The sequence below is a fragment of the Pongo abelii genome, chromosome 10, assembly GCF_028885655.2.
Source record: "Pongo abelii isolate AG06213 chromosome 10, NHGRI_mPonAbe1-v2.0_pri, whole genome shotgun sequence".
In the NCBI taxonomy this organism is placed as follows: Eukaryota; Metazoa; Chordata; class Mammalia; order Primates; family Hominidae; genus Pongo; species Pongo abelii.
In genome coordinates this window covers 129,802,687-129,827,560 of record NC_071995.2, presented here as the reverse complement: position 1 = coordinate 129,827,560, position 24,874 = coordinate 129,802,687, and the positions used below count along the sequence as shown (strand labels likewise).

Genomic DNA, 24,874 nt, shown 5'->3' with positions numbered 1-24,874 from the left:
AAAACCCACACACCTGCTTGAGAGCCTCCACCTGCGCACCCCACCTTCCCTCCTGCTCTCCAGGGGTGCTTCCCCCTGAGGGTCTTTCCTGGACTCCACTGTCCTCCTTCTCAGGCCTCAGACCAGGCCCCTGCGATGCTCCCAAAGCCTCAGCTGTCCGTCCTCGCACTCACTGTGGCGCTCAGCCTCATCCCAGGAACCCGACTCCCTGTCTCCCCAGGCGAAGGCTTCACGAGCAAAGCCACCGCGACACCGCACAGTCTATCTCTGAGCACAGCTGACTTGACAGAAGGACTCAACTGACCACATTACCAAAGACCGAGGTATACGGAATGGTTTCTATTTTGCTTCTTCAAGGCAGGGAACTGAAAACCAACTAAATCCAAGGTGCCTCTTCCAATGCCTGTGACTAAACTTCAAGCATCACAGCCCCAACACCTGCTGATGGTACCATTTTAACTGAGTTCCATCCCACAAGCTTCCCGACTGTCCACACTGGCTCTCTCTACTCCTGTACACCAAAGAAACAAGCCAGAATAAATGGATAAAAGACAGCATACACACATGCCTGTCCCAGCTACCCAGGAGGCTTAGGCATGAGAACCGCTTGAACCCGGGAGGCAGAGGTTGCAGTGAGCCGAGACGGCACCACTGCACTCCAGCCTGGGAGACAGAGCGAGACTCTAAAAAAAATTTAAAAAAATAAAGTAAAATAAATAAATAAAATTAAAAAGATAGTGTAGGCTACAAACCTCAGGAAGGAAATACCAGCATGACTTCAGAACAGTCAGACCTAATGGTGTATGAAGTTCTCCCGGCTCCTCTCCACCCACCTCCATCAATCCCACCCTATCTCTAACCCCCAAGTTCTCTGTTCCTCGAGGTTCCCATAGAACATTTAATAAACACTAGGGACATGAGAGAGCAGCGACATGGCCCTTGCCCTCGTGGCAATTAGACTAGGAAGGGAAAGTCGCAATCGCAAATTTGCCGTGCTGACTAGGGCTGAGGGCAATCTTGTGATGTCTGTAGTCAGACATCTGACTCAAGGTAAAAACCAGAGTGAACTCTAAAGGAGCTAAAGCATTAACTGGTAGGACTGACTTCAGGAGAGGGAAGGGGGAGTTCTGGAAAGCAGCATGCACACAGGTGTGTGATCTCAGGATGCACGTGTGACCAGAGCCTGCAAGACCTTGCAGGAAATGTGCAGCAGGGGCAATGCATCAGATGTTTTTTGAATAGGACTCTGACCCCTTAACTCAAGATAAGGTTTCCATGGTTAGGTGCGGTTTCTCCCCACCATACCCTCGGTTTCAAGGGTAAAGGGTGCTGCAAGGAGTTACGATGGGTGCTGTCCTAGTACAGGGTCTGCCTCACAGAGGGAGAGCTTAGTCTCACGTTATCTTGCTGGGCAGAATAGCCCTGTACAGCCCCAGTGTGGCAGAAAACATCATACACGATGTCCATCAGTTTGCTGGCAAGAAAAGCTGAATCCAATCCTCACCCCATTTGCTCAGCAGGTAATTTTTTGTATTTCTGATCTGTTTTTGCAAAAGAAACCAGAAATTCTCTGTACTTGAGTTCCTTTCAGGTAGTTAGCCAGGAAACCAGTCCTCTTTGGAGGCTATTTTGGAGTCTCATCTTTTCTAGACATTTTATGATTGATACAATTTTCTAAAAAAACCCATTCTACATGGTTTTTTAAAAAAAATGGCTCTCACACAAATTGAAACTAATTTACCAGTGTTTCATATTATATCCACACAAGACCTATGCATTAACTATGCTTTTTCTTAATGACTTTGCTCTAATAAGCTATTACTAGTTTGCAGTAACTTCGTATAAAGCTTTCAAGGCTTCCCCCATTAGACACGAGATTTCAAAAAATGGAGAGCAGACTTTTCTCATTTGTACAATCTGGAGAGAATTGACCCCTTCCCCGCCCCACCCCCCGCCAGAAGATAATAATCTCTAACTATTCAGCATTTCCTAAAGCAAATACTAGAGATGATTCAAAAAATCCAGGCAAAGTAGAAGCAATATATTTTGCAACAATTATTCTTTCAATAAAGGACTTGTAAATTCTCTCCCACACCACGTTAGACAGGTAAGTGACGTCACTTCCAAATTTCAACTGTTACATAGAAGATCCAGAATGTCAACACCACTTGCAATCTCCACAAGGTTACAAACAACACATACACCTTCAATTCAAAATATCTGAATGAAAGATTTCATCCCAATTACGGGAAAAAAAACTTCCCATCTCACAGGCTGGTTAGAAACTGGTTCTGAATACAGCGTAACACACACAGCAATTCAGATCTTAAGAAACTCAACTGTTGCCAGTTAATACAGTAAGTAGAACTTTATTCAGCTTCACCCTTATTTCATTTTTCCATATATTTAAGTGATCCTTTCTGTACCTTTTAAGGTAAGCAATCATTTCAAGATAATCAGACATCTAAAGAAAACTTTGGTAAACTGGACTATAGTAGCAATCGTATGAGAAAAAAATAGCTCTTAAGATTCCTAACTGCTACAATAGTGTTCATGGGATCAAACTCCTAATTATCCTAATAGACCTAATTCATTTTTAAATGTGGAAAATATACAAGATAAATTAAATTCTTAGTTTAAAAAAAAAGTTTCACCAACTGTTCTCCATTACTGAGAAGCCCCCACGCTGCCCCACTGTGCATATTCCTAGTATTTCATCCGTGTCCTGCTCTGCTGTGCTGCCCTACAAAAAAATCCTCCGGTCGGGGGGGGGGGAACCAAACAAACGGTGTAGTGTGTACTACCTTAAGAACTTAATGTTAAAGACATCTTTAAAGTCTGGGAGTACCTGAAAACTGTGGGTAAACATGGACCATTTTCCTTGCGTATAACTTCACACTAAGTGTCTAACATTCAAACAAAAAAGTGCAAAATTTGTATTTATTTTTAACAGCAAGAATTCCCAACCTCCTGCCATCCACTGATGTTCCATCCTGTTTGAAGTTCTACATTAAAACATTACTTTTGCCATAAAAGATTACCCTTAAAATATCTATTTGATATGTACAAACCACATTATTTTTATTCTGACAGGTCACAGATTTTCGGCAAGTGCTTCCCTAGGTGACCCTACCTAGCCAGTATGAAGGTGGAGCAAACACTGCTTTAGCTTAACTGCATTAATATTTACACCATGTAACCCTTCTAACCAAATACTGCTGACCTGTCATAATCAGTTTGTGTGACATGGCTCAAATGTACAAAAATAAACATAGGGAGAAATTAACCCAATAGATTTAAATTAAGTGATAAAAGCAAGGCAATTCAAATATTAACATGGGATAAAACTTCTCTACTTTAGTGGGTTCCAAATGCTATTTATAAACAAGGGATGAGTTCACTTGCTTAGATATTTGAAATACAACTTTATTCTGATTCTAAACGAAAAGGAATGGGAATGACAGTAACAAACAAGATTTCACCACTGAATATTGTGATGTGACTGTAGCAGTCTTATATTTGAAACTCAAGGAATCAACTGCGTTCCAAAACAGCTAAATATGCAGGTCCAAACAATGAAGGTATTTTTTAAACTGCCACATTCACTCCGAAGCCCACTCATCTCCTTCAGCATCCCACAGATGAAGCACATGTTCCGCTTAGCTAGATAATAATGAGGTGGCACACACGCTGCACCGCTGACATCACAGGACAGCTGCCTATAAAACTAGACTTCTGACGCTGGGCTCCAGCTTCATTCTCACAGGTCATCATCCTCATCCGGGAGAGCAGTTGTCTGAGCAACCTAGACGAAGAGATGAAAAAATGTTAACACTCCAGATCAAAACTGCCAGGAATAAACAAGCCAAACAGAACAATCTGAACAGCAAAGTGGCCACAATACCTCTAAGTCGTGCTCATACTGTGCTGCCAAAGCTGGGTCCATGACAACTTCTGGTGGGGCGAGAGCAGGCATGGCAACAAATTCCAAGTTAGGGTCTCCAATGAGCTTCCTAGCAAGCCAGAGGAAGGGCTTTTCAAAGTTGTAGTTACTTTTGGCAGAAATGTCGTAGTACTGTTTAAAAGAAAGGTAAAATTACTTTTTAAAATTCATTATTAAGATGACGATTTTTCTAGGACATTGCAAGATAAGAAAATGTTAAGATTCTTGGCAAGGCATAGTGGCTCATGCCTGTAATCCCAGCACTTTCGGGGGCTGAGGTGGGATTGCCTGAGGCCAACAGTACACGATCAGGCCTGGGCAACAGAGAAAGACCCCAACTCCCCAAAAAAACAAATTAGGTGGGCATGGTGCTGAGTGCCTGTGATCCCAGCTACTCAGAAGGCTGAGGTGGGAGGATTGCTTGAGCCCAGGAGTTCAGGGCTGCAGTGAGCTATGTTCATGCCACTGCACTCCTGCCTGGGCAACAGGGCAAGACCCTGTCTCGAACAACAAATATATATACACACACACATTTCAGGTGACCAACCCGGCCAACAGTGAAACCCCATCTCTATCATTCTTTAAAAACAATAGTATAAAAAAGACAAAATTATTTCCGGCCAGGCATGGTGGCTCATGCCTGTAATCCCAGATCTTTAGGAGGCCAAGGCGAGTGGATCACTTGAGGTCAGGAGTTGGAGATCAGCCTGACCAACAGGGTGAAACCCCGTCTCTACTAAAAAAAGTACAAAAATTAGCCAGGCATGGTGGTACACGCCTGTAATCCAGCTACTAGGGGAGCTGAGACAGGAGAACTGCTTGAACCCAGGAAGCGGAGGTCGCAGTGAGCCAAGATTGTGACACTGCACTCCAGCATAGGGGACAGAGAAAGACTCCGTCTTGGGGAAAAAAAAAATCATTTCCATATATAATAGACACTGGTTAATTTCATGGTCTTACACATAATCTCCGCTAAGAGAAATAACTCAGAAAGTTTTAATTTTACACACCTGAAGATTCTTCTTTCGGTGGAAGACAATGGATTTTGCCTTCACTTTCCTGTCCTTAATATCCACTTTGTTGCCACACAACACAATGGGGATGTTTTCACACACTCGTACCAGATCTCTATGCCAGTTAGGCACATTCTTGTAAGTAACTCTCGATGTTACATCAAACATTATGATGGCACACTGGGCTGAAAGAAACATTTGTGGTAATTAGTACACTCAGTTTACTGCACAAGTGAAGAATGCTAAGAACCATAGGCTAGTATTCAACTAGTTATAGTCTTAGACCTCAACGAGTCATCTATATCTCTCCCCTCACTTTCAAGGTCTCTGTCAATTCTAAAAATGTTAATACACAATTCCTCCTAAAAGAAATGAGCTGACCCTATCAAATCTCCCTGATATACTCCACCATTAATACTCCCCTCATCCCAAAAAAGTATCTGAAGTAATTAATGCTAAATGAGAGTCTGGATAACCAAGCTGCCATATTCTGAGGATAGGGCCTGGAAATACATTTTTCAGAAGGTCTTTAAATGGCCGACTATGCTAGAAAACATTATTCCTGTCTTAAAAAATCCAGATAGGCCAAGCAATGTGGCTCACGCCTGTAATCCCAGCACTCTGAGAGGCTGAGGTGGGTGGATCACCTGAGCTCATGAGTTCCAGACCAGCATGGGCAACATGGTGAATCCCCATCTCTACAAAAAAATACAAAAATTAATCAGGCATAGTGGCATGTGCCTGTAGTCCCAGCTACTCAGGAGGCTGAGGTAAGAGGATGGCTTGAGCTTAGGAGGCGGAAGCTGCACTCCAGGTTGGGCAACAGAGCGAAACCCTGTCTCAAAAAAAAATTAAATAAATAACCCAGATAAAGTCTACATATTCACCTGCAGGAATAACTATGGTACAGTTAGTAAGGCAAGAAACCACAACTTTTTGGTTAAAGGATTCTTTTGGGGGAAATTCTTGTGTTTATGTGTACATGCTCAAGGAAAGCAAAAGGCATGGAATGATTCCAGATAATGTGTTATCAGCAACGTGAGGTTCCAAGAGAGATGAGTATTTTCTTTATTCCTCTTTTTGGTACAATGAACATTTTCTTTGCAATTTTTAAATCAAACTGTTTGAGAAAAATACTCTGCACAATAACTTAGTACAAACAATTTAACAAGAAATCCGTTAGTCTTGTATAACACTTGTTAAGATCTCCTATCTCCTCTGGTCTAGTATCTGGTGTTTATTGTTTTCTAATACACTAGAAACACTCATTGATCACCACACCAAAATACATACATGAACCTAAGTTTCCAAATACTGAAACTGCTGTTAACAGCTTATTATTGTTTTAAATATGACTTATAAGTCCCAGTGTAAGTCATAGTTTTTTCTAAACCATGCCTAGCATGACACAGCATGCAAATGACACAACTTTAATAAAATTTTCTCTGCCACCAAAATGGTGGTCAACTCCCTGAAGTCCACGTCTTTTTTTAACCCAAAAATGACACTATTTGTTGGAATAGACCTGATTTTCTATAACCTTGAAGACTGAAGTACACAAAACCTCTCAAAAACTGTTCAGCAAGTTACAAATGCCTACCTTGGATGTAATAGCCATCTCTCAGTCCACCGAATTTCTCCTGGCCGGCTGTGTCCCATACATTGAACTTAATAGGTCCTCTGTTGGTGTGGAACACTAGGGGATGAACCTCAACACCCAAGGTGGCTGAAACGGAAACGATGCGATTGAGTGGATGAATTTACTCATTTCTCACATATTTCCATAAGCAAGGTTTTCCAGTACATACCTACATACTTCTTCTCAAATTCACCAGTCAAATGACGTTTCACGAAGGTCGTTTTTCCAGTACCACCATCACCAACCAATACAAGCTGTTGGAAAACACATTTTGGAAGTAAACCCTAAACACTTCACCTCTCAAGATCCCAGAGTCACGGAACTTTAACCACCACAGGCTCACTTAAAACAAAGAATGTGGATGCGGAGCCCCATTACAGCCATCGTGGGCCCCAGGAGGAGGGACCCGCGAGTCGCACGCGGTCGGGTTCGGCCGCCTCCCGCCCCGCAGGGTTACCTACTTTGAACTGGACCTGGGGCTCTCCCTGCGCAGCCATCGCGGCGTTCCTGCGGAGGCAGAGGACGGAGGCGAGCGCTCGCGCGGCCCCGCAGCCCATGGCGGCCCCGCTCCCGCGCCCCCAGCGCCCCACGTGCCCGCCCCACAAAGGCCTCCCGCCCGCGGCGCCATGGCGGCCAGGCCTGGGAGCGGGAAGGCGGCGGCGGGCGGGGCCGGCATCCGGGGCGGCGGGGCCCGGGGAACGGCGGACGGAGATGTAGGGATGGGAACGGGACTGGGACTGCGACAGGGATGAGAGCGGAGGATGAAACGGGGGTTCGCGGGGGCTGGCGCCGACCCCACGCCCGTCTCCTGCTCCGGCCCGGCCGGGCCCGCACCACCCACCTACTCACAGCCGCCCCCTGCCCCTGGGCCCGCCCCCGCCCCGGCCCTGGCCCCGGTTCCGGCCCCTAGCCCGCCGCCGCCGCCCCTGTCCCCGCCCGGCCCTGCCCGGCCCGCCGGGTCGCGATACCTTCCAGAAGCGTCTCCGCGCCCGTCCGACTGAGGCTGGAAAGATGGCGGAAGCGCAATTCAAACGCCGGAGACGCAGCCGACGCCGGCGCGCGAGCAGGGGCGGGGCCGGCGCGGGGCGGGGTTGCAAGGGGCGGGGCAACGGCGCGGCGCCCGCCCACGTGGCCCGCGCGTGCGCGCACGCACGCAACCCGGTTCGGTCGGCCGCTCGGGCGGGCGCTGCGCTTGGGGTGGGGCGGGAGGCGCGGTGGACCGCGTGGGAGGGCGAGCCGGGAGCGCGCGCGCAAGCCGGCCAGTGGGGACCACGTGCGCCGACGCCCAGGGCGGGCTCCCGGGCGCGCATGCGCTGAAAGCGAAGAGGCGCGCCCCTGAGCGGGAGACGTTGGGCGCGGCCCGACAGTCGCGGCCGTGCTGTGTCCCGGGTGGGAGGCGGTACTCGCTCTGGCAGGCGCGGTCAGGCAGGCGGCTTCCAGGCGCTGGCCAGCCTGTCATTGTCTGTGCCCCGTGGGGTGGGGGTTCTTGAGGTCCTGGGGCTTAGGGTGGCGCTCGCGTGCGAGCAGGACGGGTGGGTGACAGAACGAAGGAATGAATGAATGGGATCTAGGCCCGTCCTCCAGAGTCAGCCCGCCGCTCTGTCTCTCCAGATCGTAGCCTTCACGCCCCCAGGACCAGGGCCAGTTGGAGAGCGAGGAAGCAGAGAGGGATGCACCCACCCAGAAAAACGGCTACTTTTTTTTTTTAAGAGACAGAGTCTCGCTATGTTGCCCAGGCTGGTCTCGAACTCCCAGGCTCGGGCGATCCTCCCGCCTCAGCCTCCCGAGTAGCTAGGACTACAGGCGCGCACCACATCCGGGGTAATTTTTTTAAAAATTTTTTTGGGAGACAGACTCTCACTGTGTCTCCCAGGCTGGCCTCAGGGGATCCACCCGTCTCGGCCTCCCAAAGCGTCCCGCTTCTCAAAGCGTTTCATAGGTTGGCAGCCTTGGCCGCTGCATGCTACAGACAAAATGATGAAATATTATTTGCAGTCTGGACGCGTCTTCCAGCCCTAGTTACCAACGGGGACGGAATGAATAAGTGCTCAGCTTCCCAGCCCCCTGTTGGCCTGAAGCTGTAAGAGCCCAAACAAGGTTGAGCTAGAGGGACCCGACTTCCTGGGCGCCCCTGCCGACATGCAGACAGATAAAGGCCCAAATCAGCGCAGTCAAGCGCCTCAGAAGAGTCCACCATGGGGAAGAGCCGCAGTGACCGAGGAGTCCTCCCTGCAGTCCTGAGCACACTTGCAGGCGAGTCCGCTAGGAACCCCAGTGACGCAAATTGGGCACAACGCAGGCGAGAACCGGTCTGTTGGGAACGCAAGTCCGAGCTCCCCCAGAACCCTCAGGGGAACGCCAAGCACCTCTCAGACGCTGCTGGCGGGAGAGCAGAATCTAACAGTAAAACGGGAATGCCCATTGCTTGTGACTCCGGATTTCCATTTCTAGGGAGAGGCCCCAGAGTTAAACTCATGCCTCACGCATGTGCACAACATTTAATGCTGTATAACATTTAAAAGGAATGACGGTCATCTGTTTCAACAGGGTTAGATAGATGTCAAAAGGATAGTGTTGAGAAAAGAAGAAAGAGGTGATAACAGCTTTATAAAGTCTAGGACACCTGTAATCCCAGCACTTTGGGAGCCCGGGGTAGGAGGATCCCTTCAACCCAGGAGTTACAGGCTGCAATGGGCAATGATCTCGCCATTGCACTCCAGCCTGGGAGACAGAGCAAGACCCTGTTTTCAAAAATTAATACATAAAACCTAACACTATATGTAACTTTATCTAGAGAGATTATATATATAGTATAATGTCATTTATGTAAGTTTTTTACAAATACACATAAAAGCATATTGGCTATTGGATATATGTATTTTGTTTTTTTTTAATTGACTGCGAGGATCTATATACTATATCCTGATGGTTATTGCTTCAAGAAAGGGTAGAAAGGAGTGTGATGGAACTGAGGAGTCAAAGAAGACTTTAACTTTACCTGCAATGCTCTATTTCTTTTTCTTTTTTTTTTTTGAGACAGAGCCTCACTCCGTCGCTCAGGCTGGAGTGCAGTAGTGCCATCTCAGCTCACTGCAACTTCTGCCTCCCAGGTTCAAGTGATTCTCCTGTCTCAGCTTGCTGAGTAGCTGGGATCACAGGCATGCGCCACCACACTCAGCCATTTATTTTATTTTATTTTTTTTTATTTTTAGTAGAAACGGGGTTTCATTATATTGGAATAGGTAATCGAGTGGTCACTATGGCAGCACGTATACCAAAATTGGAATGATACGGAAAAGATTAGCATGGCCCCTGCGCAAGGATGACAGTTTTTTTTCTTCTTTTTTTTTTGAGACAGATTATCGCTCTTGTTGCCCAGGAACTGGGGAGAGAGGTCATAGAAGAGTTTAACCTTACCTGCAATGTTCCATTTCTTTTTTAAAAAATGGTAATCAGGGCCGGGGACGGTGGCTCACGCCTGTAATCCCAGCACTTTGGGAGGCCAAGGAGGGCAGATCACGAGGTCAGGAGATCGAGACCATCCTGGCTAACACGGTGAAACCCCCGTCTCTACTAAAAATATAAAAAATTAGCCGGTCGTGGTGGTGGCGCCTGTAGTCCCAGCTACTCGGGAGGCTGAGGCAGGAGAGTGGCGTGAACCCGGGAGGCGGAGCTTGCAGTGAGCGGAGATTGCGCCACTGCACTCCAGCCTGGGCGACAGAGCGAGACTCCGTCTAATCAGGCTGGGTGCAGTGACTCACGCCTGTAATCCCAGCACTTTGGGAGGCCGAGGCAGATGGATCACTTGAGCCCAGGAGTTTAGGAGCAGCCTGGGCAACATGGCGAAACCCATGTCTCTAAAAAAAACAAGAAAGAAAATTAATTTAAAAAATGGTAATCAAAGCAAGGTGACAATATATTAACCATTTGTATAATTTTGGGTGATGAGAACATCAGTGTTTATACCTTTTTGCATTTTTCCCCTACAAGAATCCAGTCCAGGATTGCATGTTACACTTTTAACTTGTTTCTCAGGCCTCCTTAGTCTCTAGTTTTTTTTTTAGAGACAGGGTCTCTGTCACACAGGCTGGAGCATAGTAGCCCAATCATAGCTTACTGCAGCCTGGAACTCCTGGGCTCAAGTGATCCTCCCACCTCAGCCTGCTCAGTAGCTGGGACTACAGGCATGTACCACCAGGCCCAGCTAATTTTTTATTTATTTTATTGTAGCAATGAGGTCTCACTATGTTGCCCCAGCTGATCTCACCTATATACCTATATGTGATTTTATAAAGACATAATTAGGTGTGTGTGTATATATATGACTTTTTTTCTCTGAAATGTTTGAGGTAAGTGGCAAACAGGATGCCCTTTGATGTGCATTTCTTAAAACCAAGGACATTCTGTTACATAACCACTGTACACTTATCAAAATCAGGCAGTTAACATTGCTCTAATTTGATTATCTAATCTCGACCCTTAACTGTCAGATGTCTCACTAATGCAATTTGTCTGGTTTAGGATCCAGTCTGGGATTGCATGGAACGTTTGCTTGTCAGCCTCCTTAGTCTCTTTCCATCTGCAAGTCCTTCAGCCTTTCTTTGTCTTTCATGACCTTGACACTTTTTGTAGAGCTTTTTTTTGTTTTTTTTTTTTTTGAGACAGAGTCTCGCTCTGTTGCCAGGCTGGAGTGTAGTGGCATGATCTTCGCTCACTGCAATCTCCACCTCCTGAGTTCTGGCGATTCTCCTGCTTCAGCCTCCTGAGTAGCTGGGACTACAGGAGCACGCCACCATACCCACCTAATTTTTGTATTTTTAGTAGAGACGGGGTTTCACCATGTACCATGTTGGTCAGGATGGTCTCGATCTCTTGACCTCATGATCTGCCTGCCTCGGCCTCCCAAAGTGCTGGGATTACAGGCATAAGCCACTGCGCCCGGCTGAGTACTTTTTTTCCCCCAAGACAGAGTCTTGCTCTGTCGCCAGGTTGGAGTGCAGTGGTGCGATCTCAGCTCACTGCAACCTCTGCCTCCCGGGTTCAAGTGATTCTCCTGCTTCAGCCTCCTGCGCAGCTGGGATTACAGGTGCCTGCTACCACACCTGGCTAATTTTTGTATTTTTTGTAGAGATGGGTTTTCACCATGTTAGCCAGGCTTGTCTCAAACTCCTGACCTCAGGGGATCCACCCACCTGGGCCCCCTAAAGTGCTGGGATTACAGGCGTGAGCCACCGCGCCTGGCCTTGCAGAGTATTTTAGAGGCCAGGTATTTTGTAGACTGTCCTTTCATTTGGATTTCTCTGATACTTCCTCATGATTAGATACAGGTTATGCAGTTTGGGTAGGAAAACCACAAAAGTGATGTTGTGTCCTTCTTAGTGTCTCAGATCAGGAGGCACAGGGTGGATCTTGTTTTGTAGTGACAGGGTATTTCTCTGTCACCAGGGTTGGAGTGCAGTGGCGAGATCATGACTCACTGCAACCTTGAGCTCCTGGGGTCAAGTGATCCTCCCACCTCAGCCCCCCAAGTAGCTGGGAATAGAGGCACGCACCACCATACCCAGCAATTTATTTTCTTTTTTGTAGAGATGGGGTCTTGCTACATCGCCCAGGCTTATCTCAAACTTCTGGCCACAAACAATTTTCCTGCCTTAACTTCTCAAAGTATTGAGATAACAGGCATGAGCCACTGCATGTGAGCTCATCTTTTAAAACCATATCAGAGGCCGGGCATGGTGGCTCATGCCTGTAATCCCAGCACTTTGGGAGGCCGAGGTGGGCAGATCATGAGGTCAAGAGATTGAGACCATCCTGGCTAACACGGTGAAACCCCGTCTCTACTAAAAATACAAAAAAAATTAGCCGGGCGTGGTGGTGGGCGCCTGTAGTCCCAGCTACTCGGGAGGCTGAGGCAGGAGAATGGCGTGAACCCGGGAGGTGGAGCTTGCAGTGAGCCAAGATTGCGCCACTACACTCCAGCCTGGGTGACAGAGCGAGACTCAAAAAAAAAAAAAAAAAAAAAATCAGATCATCCTCCTCCACTGGTAAAACCTGCAGTAGTTTTCTATCTGTCTCACTTAGATCCATGAAATCTGTAGCCAGGGAGGTACTGTGGGCTCTAGCTCGTGCCTACCTCTTCCACCTCGTCTCCTGCCTCTCTCCCTGTAACCTCACAAGACTTTCTGTATCTTACCCCAGCCAAATTTGTTCCCGCCACAGGGCCTTTGCACTTACTGGTCCCTCTGTTTAAAACTGTCTTCCCTTGGCTGGGCACGGTGGCTAATGCCTGTAATGCCAGCACTTTGGGAAGCCAAGGCGGGCAGATCACTTGAGGTTAGGAGTTCAAGACCAGCCTGGCCAATATGGTGAAACCCCGTCTCTACTAAAAATACAAAAATTAGCCAGGTGTAGTGGCACATGCCTGTAATCCCAGCTACTTGGGAGGCTGAGGCAGGAGAATCATTTCAGCCTGAGAGTTGGAGGCTGCAGTGAGCCATAATCGAGCCACTGCCCTCCAGCCTGGGCAACAGAGCAAGACCCTGTCTCAAATAAACAAATAAACAAGATGCTCTTCTCCACACACCTTAGCCTGGCTGGCTCCTTCTCACCTTTCAGGCCCCTGACCACCCCCAGGCTTTCTCCACTTCAGCACCCATTTTCTTTCCTTCAGAGCACATTATTGAGAACATATTGCTTAATTATTTACGTGCTCGTTTTTCAATGTTTCTTTCCTTCACTAAAATAAGTGGCATACCATGTCATGACATTCAAAGTATCTAGCGCAGCGCCTGTCACATAATGTATGCTTAAACAATATTTATTGAAATATTGAATGAATTACTCTTTTTTTGTTTTGTTTTTGTTTTTTAGAGACACAGTCTTGCTCTGTTGCCCGGGCTAGAGTACAGTGGCATGATCATAGCTCACTGCAGCCTCGAACTCCTGGGCTCAAATGAACCTCTTGTCTTAGCTTCCCAAGTAGCTTGGGTTACAGGTGCCTCCTGGGTGAATGAATGACTCCTTGACTCCTTCTGAATACAGAAAGAGGAATGAGACACAGCAGCATTATATTCTAAGAAAAATAATAGGCCAGGCATGGTGGCTCATGCCTGTAATCCCAGCACTTTGGGAGGCTGAGGCAGGTGGATTACCTCAGGTGGATTACCTGAGGCCAGAGGTTCGAGACCAGCCTGGCCAACATGGCGAAACCCCATCTCTACCAAAAATACAAAAAATTAGCCAGGCGTGGTGGTGGGTGCCTGTAATCCCAGTTACTCGGGAGGCTGAGGCAGGAGAATTGCTTGAACCCAGGAGACACCCGGGAGGCGGAGGTTGCAGTGAGCTGAGATCGAGCCACTGCACTCCAGCCTCGGTGACAGAGCAAGACTCTATCAAAATAAATAAATAAATAAATAATAATAAATATGCAGGCCTATTGAATGTCAATAATGGTACTTAATGGCAAAGACTAATCTTTGCATACACTGCACTCCAGCCTGGGTGACAGAGCATGACCCTGACTCAAAAAAATTTTTTTTTTAATTTAAAAATAAAGGCTGGACACAGTGGCTTATGCCTGTAATCCCAGCACTTTGGGAGGCTGAGGTGGGAGGATCACTTGAATCCAGGAGTTCAAGACCAGCTTGGGCAACATAGTGAGACCTCGTCTCTATAATTTTTTAAGGTTTTGTTTTTTTTTTTGAGATGGAGTCTCATTCTGTTGCCAAGGCTGGGCTCACTGCAAGCCCTGCCTCCCAGGTTCACGCCATTCTCCTGCCTCAGCCTCCCGAGCAGCTGGGACTACAGGCGCCCGTTACCACGCCCCGCTAATTTTTTTTTTTTTTTTTGAGACGGAGTCTTGCTCTGTTGCCCAGGCTGGAGTGCGGTGGCGCAATCTTGGCTCACTGCAAGCTCTGCCTCTCGGGTTCACACCATTCTCCTGCCTCAGCCTCCCGAGTAGCTGGGACTACAGGCGCCCACCACCACGCCCGGCTAATTGTTTGTATTTTTAGTAGAGACAGGGTTTCACCGTGTTAGCCAGGATGGTCTCGATCTCCTGACCTTGTGATCCGCCCGCCTCAGCCTCCCAAAGTGCTGAGATTACAGGTGTGAGCCACCTTGCCCGGCCCTTCAGTTTTTAATAAAATGTTTAAATAGAATTGTTTATAATCTTTTAAAATTTTATTTTATCATTTTTTTTTAGACAGAGTCTCACTCTGTCACCCAGGCTGGTGTATAGTGGCACGATCTCCGCTCACTGCAACCTCTGCCTCCTGGGTTCAAGTGATTCTCCTGCCTCAGCCTCTGGAATAGCTAGGACTACAGGCATGTGCCACCACGCCCAGCTAATTTTTGTATTTTTAGTAGAGACGGGGTTTCACCATGTTGGCCAGGCTGGTCTTGAACTACTGACCTCAGGTGATCCACCCGCCTCGGCCTCCCAAAGTGCTGGGATTACAGGCATGAGTCACCGTGCCCAGCCTGTAATTTTTTTTAACTTAAAAAATAAAAAAAAATTTAAATAAATATTGGAAAAATAAAAAATAAATAAAGATGAAAATAGTGTTGAGTGTACTCTTTGGTGGCCCATACGAAACAGAACCTTCAAGGGTGTCATCTGACCTGTGCTGGGGTGTGTCACAACATGCTTTCCATCTGAACTCATTGACAGCGTTTTAAGATTGGATGGTTTTATGTCTGGAAATTCTTTGATCCCCCTCCATTGAAAAGGCTGATTCTAGTTAATGTCTCCTTGAGTGTGGGCTGGACTTAGCAACTTATTTATAACAAGTGGAATATGTCATCATGGACAGTGTGTTACTTTGGAAACTAGGTCACAGACGCTCTGTGGCTAGAATCACTCACTCTGTGGGGACCCAGTCACCATATTGTGAGGACAAACACAGCCCTATGGACATGTTCTTGTGACAAAAGTCTGAAGTCCACTGCAAAGAGCCTATATAAACCTGCCAGCCAGCCAGGTGTGGTGGCTCGTCCCTGTAATCCCAGCACTTTGGGAGGCCAAAGCAGGAGAATTACTTGAACCCAGGAGTTTGAGTCCAGCCGGGGCAACATAGTGAGACCCTGTCTCTACAAAAAATAAAAATAAAAAAATTTAGCTGAGCATGATGGCCTGCGCCTGTAGTCCCAGCTACTCAGGAGGCTGAGGCCAGAGTATTGCTTGGGCCCAGGACATCAAGGCTGCGGTGAGCTATGATCCTGCCACTGCCCTCCAGCCTGAGCGACAGAGAGAGACCTGGTCTCAAAAAAACAAAGCAAAACAAACTGGAAAACCTGCCAGCCACATGAGCATGCCATCCTGAAATAAAATCTTCCAGCGCTGGTCCAGCCTTCAGGTGACTGTAGCCTTAGCTGACATCTTACCTGCAAATTTCATGAGACCTGGATCCAGTTAAGTCACATAGAAACTGTGTGAGATAAAAAGGGTTGATTGTTGTTTCAAGCCATTAACTTTGTTAATGTACTTTATTAATGTACTGAGTACTTTGTTACACAGTAATAGACAACTAATATGAAAGAAAAGGATATTTCACATAAAATCCAGGTATCTGGATTCCTTTGAAAATCATAATAAGATTGGGAGGCATTGAGCCTCCTTTCTTGTGTGGCTACAACCTTCTGGAGGTATATAGCCACTGCCCCCTACAGACGGTGCAAATGCTGCCAGCTGCCATTGCCCCTAGCCCGCCATTCCCTGTTAAATCTCAGACGCAGGCCTCAAGCCATTTGCCCCTTGTCATCTGATGCTCAGCCTGTTCTGCATGTTTGCTTATCTGCCTGAGCCCTGAATTGTTTGAGTTGCGAAACTCTACTGAGTCTAAGAGGGATGCAAAATGCACAGATGTATTAGTTCACCCACCTAATATTTATTGAGCATCTGCTGTGTACCAGGCACTCTCCAGGGACTGGGACATTGAGTAAAACAGACAGAAAATGAACCTGAGAATTAAGTAACATCTATGAAATAGTGATAATTACTAAGGTGAAAAATAAAGCAGTTAAAGAAAATACAGGCCGATCTCACAAATGTAATCCCAGCACTTTGGGAGGCTGAGGTGGGTGGATCACTTGAGGCCAGGAGTTCATGACCAGCCTGGGCTGGTGAAGCTCCAACTCTACAGTATATACAAAAATTAGCTGGGCGTGGTGGTGTGTACCTGTAGTCCCAACTACTCGGGAGGCTGAGACAGGAGAGCTGCTTGAGCCTGCAAGGCAGAGGTTTCAGTGAGCTAAGATCCCGCCACTGCACTCTAGCCTGGGTGACAGAGAGTGAGACTCTGTATAAAAAAGAACATACAGGCTGTGCGCGGTGGCTCACGCCTGTAATCCCAACACTTTGGGAGGCCAAGGTGGGTGGATAATCTGAGGTCAGGAGTTCAAGACCAGCCTGGCCAACATGGTGGAACCCCCATCTCTACTAAAAATACAAAAATTACCCAGGTGTGTTGGCGAGCACCTGTAATCCCAGCTACTCAGGAGGCTGAGGCAGGAGAATTGCTTGAATCCAGGAGGCGGAGGTTGCAGTGAGCTGAGAATGCACCACTGCACTCCAGCCTGGGCAACAGAGGGAGACTCCATCTCAAAACAAACAAACAAACAAAAAACATACAGAAGTCAAAGGAAGGAGGTGATTGTGCAGGTTGGGTGCCCAAGAGACCTTCCCTAAGATGGTAATGTTTGAGCAGAGACCCACAGAAGGCGAAGGAAGGAGCCATGCAGATATTTGGAGGAAGAGAATTCCAGCAAAAGGGAGGGGCAAGTGCAAAGGCCCCAAGGCGGGAGACTGCCTGGAGCTGTCCTAGGACAGCAAGGAACCCAGCTGGCTGAGGCAGGTGAGCACACGAGAGATGGAGGAGGGCTCAGCCAGGTGCAGAGAGGTGAACATGCTGGCTTTGTTGTTGTGGAAGCTTGGGATTAGGGTGAGGGCAAGGAGCCTCTGCTGTGGTCTGAATGTTTCCTCCCCCAAAACTCATCTGTTCTGATCCTAACCCTGAAGGTGATGGTACTAGGAGGTGGGGCCTTTGAAAGGTAATTAGGTCAAGAGGGTGGGGCCCTCATGAATAGGATTAGAGCCTTTAACAAAGGGACCCCAGGGAGCTCCCTCACCCATTCCACCACCTGAGTTAGAGACCAGCCTGGGCAACATGGCAAAACTCTGTCAATGAATGAATGTTAAAAATTCTTAATTTTGGCTGGGCGCAGTGGCTCACGCCTGTAATCCCAGCACTTTGGGAGGCTGCGGTGGGCAGATCACAAAGTCAAGAGATTGAGACCATCTTGGCCAACATGGTAAAAACCCGTCTCTACTAAAAATACAAAAATTAGCTGGGTGAGGTGGCCCATAGCTGTAGTCGTAGCTACTTGGGAGGCTGAGGCAGGGGAATCACTTGAACCCGGGAGGTGGAGGTTGTAGTTAGCCAAGATTACACCACTGCACTCCAGCCTGGGTGACAGAGCAAGACTCTGTCTCAAAAAAAAAAAAAAATTCTTAATTTTGTGCGTGGCACAATATAATTTACAACTTTGTGTGTTTTCATTGCTAGTACTTTTATTTCTGTATATGTTGTTGTTAAATGTACTCTATTATTAATTCACTTATTGGGTGTATTTTTCTGGGTTCTTTGACTAATTCCACATATTGCTGTTTTTGGTAATCTTTTAAAGTATATTTAACAATACATTTATGAATTATATAATCTATAATTCACTTTTTTTCAATTTATCAAATCCAGTGGAGACTATAGCAGTGGAAAGTCTATGAACCAGAAGGCACCATCTTTGAACGAGACAGCGGTTCCTCAGCAGACACCCTATGTGCTGGTGCCTTGATCTTGGACTTCCCAGCCTCCAGAACTATGAGAAAGGAGTTTCTATTGTTTATAAGCCACTCAGTGTATGGTATTCTGTTATAACAGCCTAAACGGAATAAGACAACTGCCCCTGTTAGGGCCAACAGTAATGTCTTTTTTATTTTTTATTTTGAGATGGAATCTTGCTTTGTCACCCAGGCTGGAGTGCGGTGGCACAATCTCGGTTCACAGCAACCTCCCCATCCTGGGTTCAAGCGATTTTCTTGCCTCAGCCTCCTGAGTAGCTGGGATTACAGATATCCCACCATGCTTGGCTAATTTTTGTATTTTTAGTAGAGATGGGGTTTCACCATGTTGGCCAGGCTGATCTCGAACTCCTGACCTCAAGTAATTTGACCTCCTCGGCCTCCCAAAGTGCTGGGATTACAGGCATGAGCCATGGCACCCAGCCAGTAGTGTCTTTCATTTGGTGTTACCTGTCACTTTAGGAGAATCTAGTCTAATTAAGGAGGACAGAAAAAAATGTAGGAAAACGTAAGAATATAACAGAACTTCTCAAAGGTTGAGAGATGCCTGGGACACTTCCCAGACATAGAGTTTCAAAATATACCTATTACATTTTCCACTATATAGTTAAATTTTCAGTATTATTTTTAGGGTTTCAAAAATTGTGGACCATTTTGAATGCTTGCTTTTAATAAATTGACTCTTCTAAGACATACCAATACCCAGTGCAACATAACTGTGCTATTCATAAGATAATTATAGGGTACCATCAGCTTCCCAGGGCTGCCATAGCAAAACACCACACACCGGTACCTTATCATAACAGAAATTTATTCTTTCACAGTTCAGGAGGGTAGAAGCCTCAAATTGAGGTGTGGGCAGGGCCGTGGCCCTCTGGCGCCTCGAGGGGAGACTCCGTCCCATGCCTTTCTCTTAGCCTCTGGCGTTGCGTGCAACCCTTGGTTCTCCTTGGCTTGTAGACACATCACTCCAGTCACATGGCAGTCTTTTCCCTGAGTGTCTCCCTGTCACCTGTGAATGTGATGCGTCTCTGTCTCTGTGTATCTCTGTCTCTGTCTTTCCTCAGAAGGACTCCAGTCACTAGATTAGGGCCCACCCTGATGACCTCATCTTAATTCTATTACCTCTGTAAAGACCCTATTTCCAAAACAGGCCACATTCACGGGTACAGGGGAGAAGAACTCCAACACATCTTTGAGAGGACACAATTCAGCCCACAGCACAGGTTTTAGAAATATGTGTATACTGGCCAGACACAGGGTGGCTCACGCCTGTAATCCCAGCACTTTGGGAGGCCGAGGCGGGTGGACCACTTGAGCTCAGGAGTTCGAGACCATCCTGGCCAACATTGTGAAACCCCGTCTGTACTAAAATACAAAAATTAGCCGGGTGTGGTGGTGTGTGCCTGTAATCCCAGCTACTTGCGAGGCTGAGGCAGGAGAATCGCTTGAGCACGGGAGGCAGAGGTTGCAGTGAGCCAAGGTTGCACCACTGCACTCCAGCCTGGGCAACAGAGTGAGACCCCACCTCAAACAAATAAAAATAAATAAATAAACACATGTGTATTGGCCGGGCATGGTGGATCACACTTGTAATCACAGCACTTTGGGAGGCCTAGGTGGGCAGATCACCTGAGGTCACGAGTTTGAGACCAGCCTGGCCAACATGGTGAAACTCCATCTCTACTAAAAATACAAAAATTAGCCAGGTGTTTTGGCATGTTCCTGTAGTCCCAGCTACTCGAGAGGCTGAGGCATGAGAATCATTTGAACCCAGGAGGCGGAGCTTGCAGTGAGCCGAGATCGTGCCACTGCACTCCAGCCTGGGTGACAGAGGGAGACTCCACCTCAAAAAACAAAACAAAATGAAATAAATATATGTGTATTACATACACATGTAAATATATTATATTTGCTTATATATAAATTCAGAATATACTTTGGTAGAATAGTTCAGAACCAGGGCACGAGTTGAAGGCTAGCTGGATGGCCTCTTTCCCCTGTGGGTCCCCACAGTGTGTTTCAAGAGCCTGTACATGACCTCACCTGGATGGAGGTGGGGAAGCCGCAGCAGTGCTGGCTCATCTGATATGACTCTCTGCCATACACAAGAGTCACTGCATTGCTGAAGCCCAAGTTATTCAGACCTTCCACTACCAACAGACCTTCAGGCTTTTCTAGCTTGCTTTCCCACGAACACAATGGAGCAGTTAATATCCTTAAACATATATATTTGCACACTGGGGCTTTTATTTTATGGATCTTTAGATTCCTAAAGGGGAATTGCTAGGTCAAAGAGGTGTGTATTTTTTTTTTTTTTTTTGAGACGTAGTCTTGCTCTGTCGCCCAGGCTAGAGTGCAGTGGTGCGATCTTGGCTCACTGCAACCTCTGCCTCCTGGGTTCAAGCAATTCTCCTGCCTCAGCCTCCCAAGTAGCTGGGATTACAGGCGCCCACCACCATGCCTGGCTAATCTTTTTGTATTTTTAGTAGAGATGGGGTTTCGCCATGTTGGCCAGGCTGGTCTTGAACACCTGACCTCAAGTGATCCTCTTGCCTTGGTCTCCCCAAGTGCTGGGATTACAGGTGTGAGCCACAGTGCCTGGCCTTTTTTTTTTTTTTTTTTTAAATAGAGATGGGGTCTCACTATGTTGCCCAGGTGTCCCTGAAACTCCTGGGCTCAGGGGATCCTCCCACCTCAGACTCCTGAGTAGCTGGAATTACAGGCATGAGTCACCATGCCCAACTGAAAGTGTGTGTTTTCTATTTCTGCTTTCACTAGAAGTTGGGAAAATGGTGTCACACTGTGGTTTCAATTTTTAAATTCTATTTTAAATAAATAGAAAATATTTGATTGGTTAACACGGAAAGTCCCTGGGTGTGGTGGCTCACGCGTGTAATCCCAGTACTTTGGGAGGCCAAGGTGGGAGGATCACTTGAGCCCAGGAGTTCGAGACCAGCCTCTATAAATAAGTAAGCAAATAAATAAACAAGTTAAACGAAAGTCAAGATGTGTGAAGAATTTCATGCTGTTTCCTTCTCATTCACATAAACTGATACATGAAATAATTCTCTGAAAACTGTGGTTGGAGAATAATGGCCACAAGGAGGTCCCTGCCCTGGTCACTGGAAAGTGTCGATGTCCCCTTCCACGGAGAGAGAGAATTTGTATTTGCATGAAAGGTACAGATTTTCAGATGGGGAGATGATCCTGGATTGTGCAACTCTACTCTGTCTAATCGGTTGACTCCTCAAAAGTGGAGCCTGTTTCTGACTGTGGTCAGAGAAAAAGATCCATGGAGAAGGGTCAGAGTGGTGCTGCATTGCTGGCACTGAAGACAGAGGATGGGTCAGGAGCTAGGACATGCAGGCACCTCCGGAGGCCAGGAAAGGCGAGGAGATGGATTCTTCTTGGGAGCTGGCAGAAAGCAGCCCCCGTCACTCCACGGATGCCTGCACCTGACATCTGACCCCACAACTGCAAGATGGCAAATCTGTGTTGCTTTAGGCCACTAACTTTGCAGCAATTTCTGATAGCAGGCATACAAACCTGATACAGCAAGTGACATCGTATTTTGAAAGCTATTTCCAGATAATGTATTCAGCCTCATCTTTAAAAAGGATAGCTTATTTCTTTTTTTTTTTTTGAGATGGAGTCTCACTCTGTTGCCCAGGCTGGAGTGCAATGGCGTGATCTCAGCTCACTGCAACCTCTGCCTCCCGGGTTCAAGCAATTCTCCTGCCTCAGCCTCCCCAGTAGCTGGGATTACAGGCGCCTGCCACCGTGCCTGGCTAATTTTTGTATTTTTAGTACAGACGGGGTTTCACCATCTTGGCCAGGCTGGTCTTAAACTTCTGACCTCGTGATCCACCCGCCTCGGCCTCCCAAAGTGCTGGGATTACAGGCGTGAGCCACTGCACCCGGCCTAGGATAGCTTATTTCTAAACTTCAACTTTGAATAATTGTTAGAAATAAATTTTTGGTGCTGCAAAAGAAATAGCACTCAAGCATAAATTTTCTCAGCAAGGCAATTTACTACTATAGAGGGGTGCGTCTCATAGATGGAGCAATGGTGAGAGTACACCTGGACAAGGGAGGGGAAGGGGTTCTTATCCCTGACACAGGTAGCCCCTACTGCTGAGTGGTTTTCCTATTGGCTAGGGTTGGACTGCACAGTCTAAGCTAATTCTGATTGCCTATTTTAAAGAGAGCAGGGGTACAAGTCAGAGTGGCAGGGGAGTAGTTTGGCGAGAAGGATGATTACAGAACAGGTGACTCAGGATGACTAAGAACGGAGCAGGTCACCAAGGATGACTAAGGTCAGAGCAGGGGACAAGGGTGACTAAGGTCAGAGCAGGTGATAGAGGCTAGGAGGGGGTTGTTTATTGAAACTAGGGGCAAGCAGACGAAGAGAATGAGGAAGTTAAACTTTAAAATGAAGAACAAAGAACAGGGGAGCTGAATATACGGATACATTGGTTCTTTGGAGAGGATCTCAGAACTCATTGTACTAAACAATGTACAGGCTAAAACCTTTGAAGAGGAATTTATTATATTCTATAATAATCATAAACAAGGCAACTGGATTTTCAGATATCATTAAAGCTTCATACCCACTTAAATTTACATTCTGTATCCAGGATGAGGAGAAGACACAATGAATTCTAAGCCAGCCTTGAACTTACAAGCAGAAGAAACACTGCTGTGGTTGACTAATATTCTCAATTCTTTAGGACCGTGAATGGGGGAATGGGGATGAATTTTAAATTTTCCCTATTATTTCATAAGTCCAGAAAAATATAAGACTTTGAAATCACAGAATTTTATTTATTTATTTTCAACTAAAAACATTTTTGTAGACACAGGGGTTTGTCCATGTTACCCAGGCTGGTCTTGATCTCTTGTCCTCAAGAGATCCTTCCACCTCAGACTCCAAAGTGCTGGGATTGCAGGCATGAGCCACTGCTCTCAGCCAGGATTTTAAAATATGAACCTTGCTGGATTTGTATCCAAATTGCTGCCAAACATAAGCCTCCTCCTAGGGGTGATGGGAGATTGAATGGGTTAGAACGCTGTATAGAGAAACTGCCTTTGCAGAATTATAAACAACGAGAGAAGCCTAACATGACAGACTCCATCTTGTTTCTAACCTCACAGGCTAAATATTTTTTTCTTATTCTAGCACAGAGGTCATGATAACTATGAAAGGGATTAAGTTTATGAAACTTGGAGGCAAGGGAAACTGACGCCCCCCTTGTCTGGAGATTGAAGCCTCATTCATGAGGCAAAGTTAAAAATTATAGTAGTGGCTTGGACTTTGCTAAAGAATAGGCACAGTTAAAGGATGACCTCCAACTGCTTGGCATCTTTTCCTAGAAGTTGCTGATTGCCCCAGAGTCACATAACTGTGTGTGTATGTGGAGGGGGGGGTGTCACAAAATTTGTAACTTCCCCAACTACTCCTACAGATAACAGCACTATTGTGAATCCTAAAGAACTGGTCTTTGAGGCCAGATGCAGTGGCTCATGGCTGTAATTCCAGCACTTTGGGAGGCTGAGGCAGGAGGATCTCTTGAGTTCAGGAGTTTGAGACCAGCCTGGGCAACAGAGTGAGACCCCCATCTCTACAAACAACAAAATTAGCCAGGCATAGTGGTATATACCTGTAGTCCCAGCTACTTGGGAGGCTGAAGTGGGAGGATCACCTGAGCCCAGGAGGTTGAGACTGCAGTGAGCCATGATTGCACCACTGCACTCCAGCCTGGGTAACACAGTGAGACCATGTCTCAAAAAAAAAAAAGAAAAGAAAAAGAAAAAAGACAGCCAGGCACAGTGGCTCACACCTGTAATCCCAGCACTTTGGGAGGCTGAGGTGGGTGGATCACCTGAGGTCAGGAGTTTGAGACTAGCCTGGGCAACATGGTGAAACCCTGTCTCTACTAAAAATACAAAAAATTAGCTGGGCATGCTGGTGGGTGCCTATAATCCCAGCTACTTGGGAGGCTGAGGCAGGAGAATTGCTTGAACCCAGGAGGCGGAGGTTGCAGTGAGCCGAGATCGCGCCACTGCACTCCAGCCTGGGCCACAGGGCAAGACCCTGTCTCAAAAAACAAAACAAAACAAAACAAAACAAAAGAATTGGTCTTCGAGATCATTTTCAGATTTTGCATTTTGGTAGACCAAGAGATGCCACCTAGTCCTGAGAATCTCCTTCCCCTCCTGGGAACGGACTCACCTATGCAAACACACCCCTGGGATTTCATACCCAGCCAGTCAGTTGTTCCAGTTCCCCAGACCCCTGCCTGTTAAAGTATCTTTTAAAAACCTGAGCCTCCAAGTCGCAGGGAGAGGAGCTTGAGAAGTTTCTTCCAGTTCCCTTCGTGTGGCTGGCCCTCTGGTGATTAACTCGTTCTTTGCTGTGG

At 46.8% G+C, this 24,874-nt stretch overlaps 1 protein-coding gene and 1 pseudogene across 2 annotated transcripts; one reads left to right on the top strand and one right to left on the bottom strand.

Annotated features, from left to right (window-relative positions):
* Positions 1-2,022: 2,022 nt before the first annotated feature.
* Positions 2,023-7,616, bottom strand: RAN (RAN, member RAS oncogene family). Of its 2 annotated transcripts, NM_001135810.1 has the most exon segments (7): positions 2,354-3,805; positions 3,905-4,075; positions 4,954-5,141; positions 6,557-6,682; positions 6,765-6,849; positions 7,057-7,102; positions 7,564-7,594. In NM_001135810.1, coding segments are annotated over 6 exon segments (651 nt in total). In that variant the 5' UTR covers positions 7,093-7,102; positions 7,564-7,594; the 3' UTR covers positions 2,354-3,760.
* A 2,229-nt stretch (positions 7,617-9,845) lies between these two features.
* Positions 9,846-9,945, top strand: LOC112135915 (U6 spliceosomal RNA; annotated as a pseudogene).
* Positions 9,946-24,874: the final 14,929 nt, after the last annotated feature.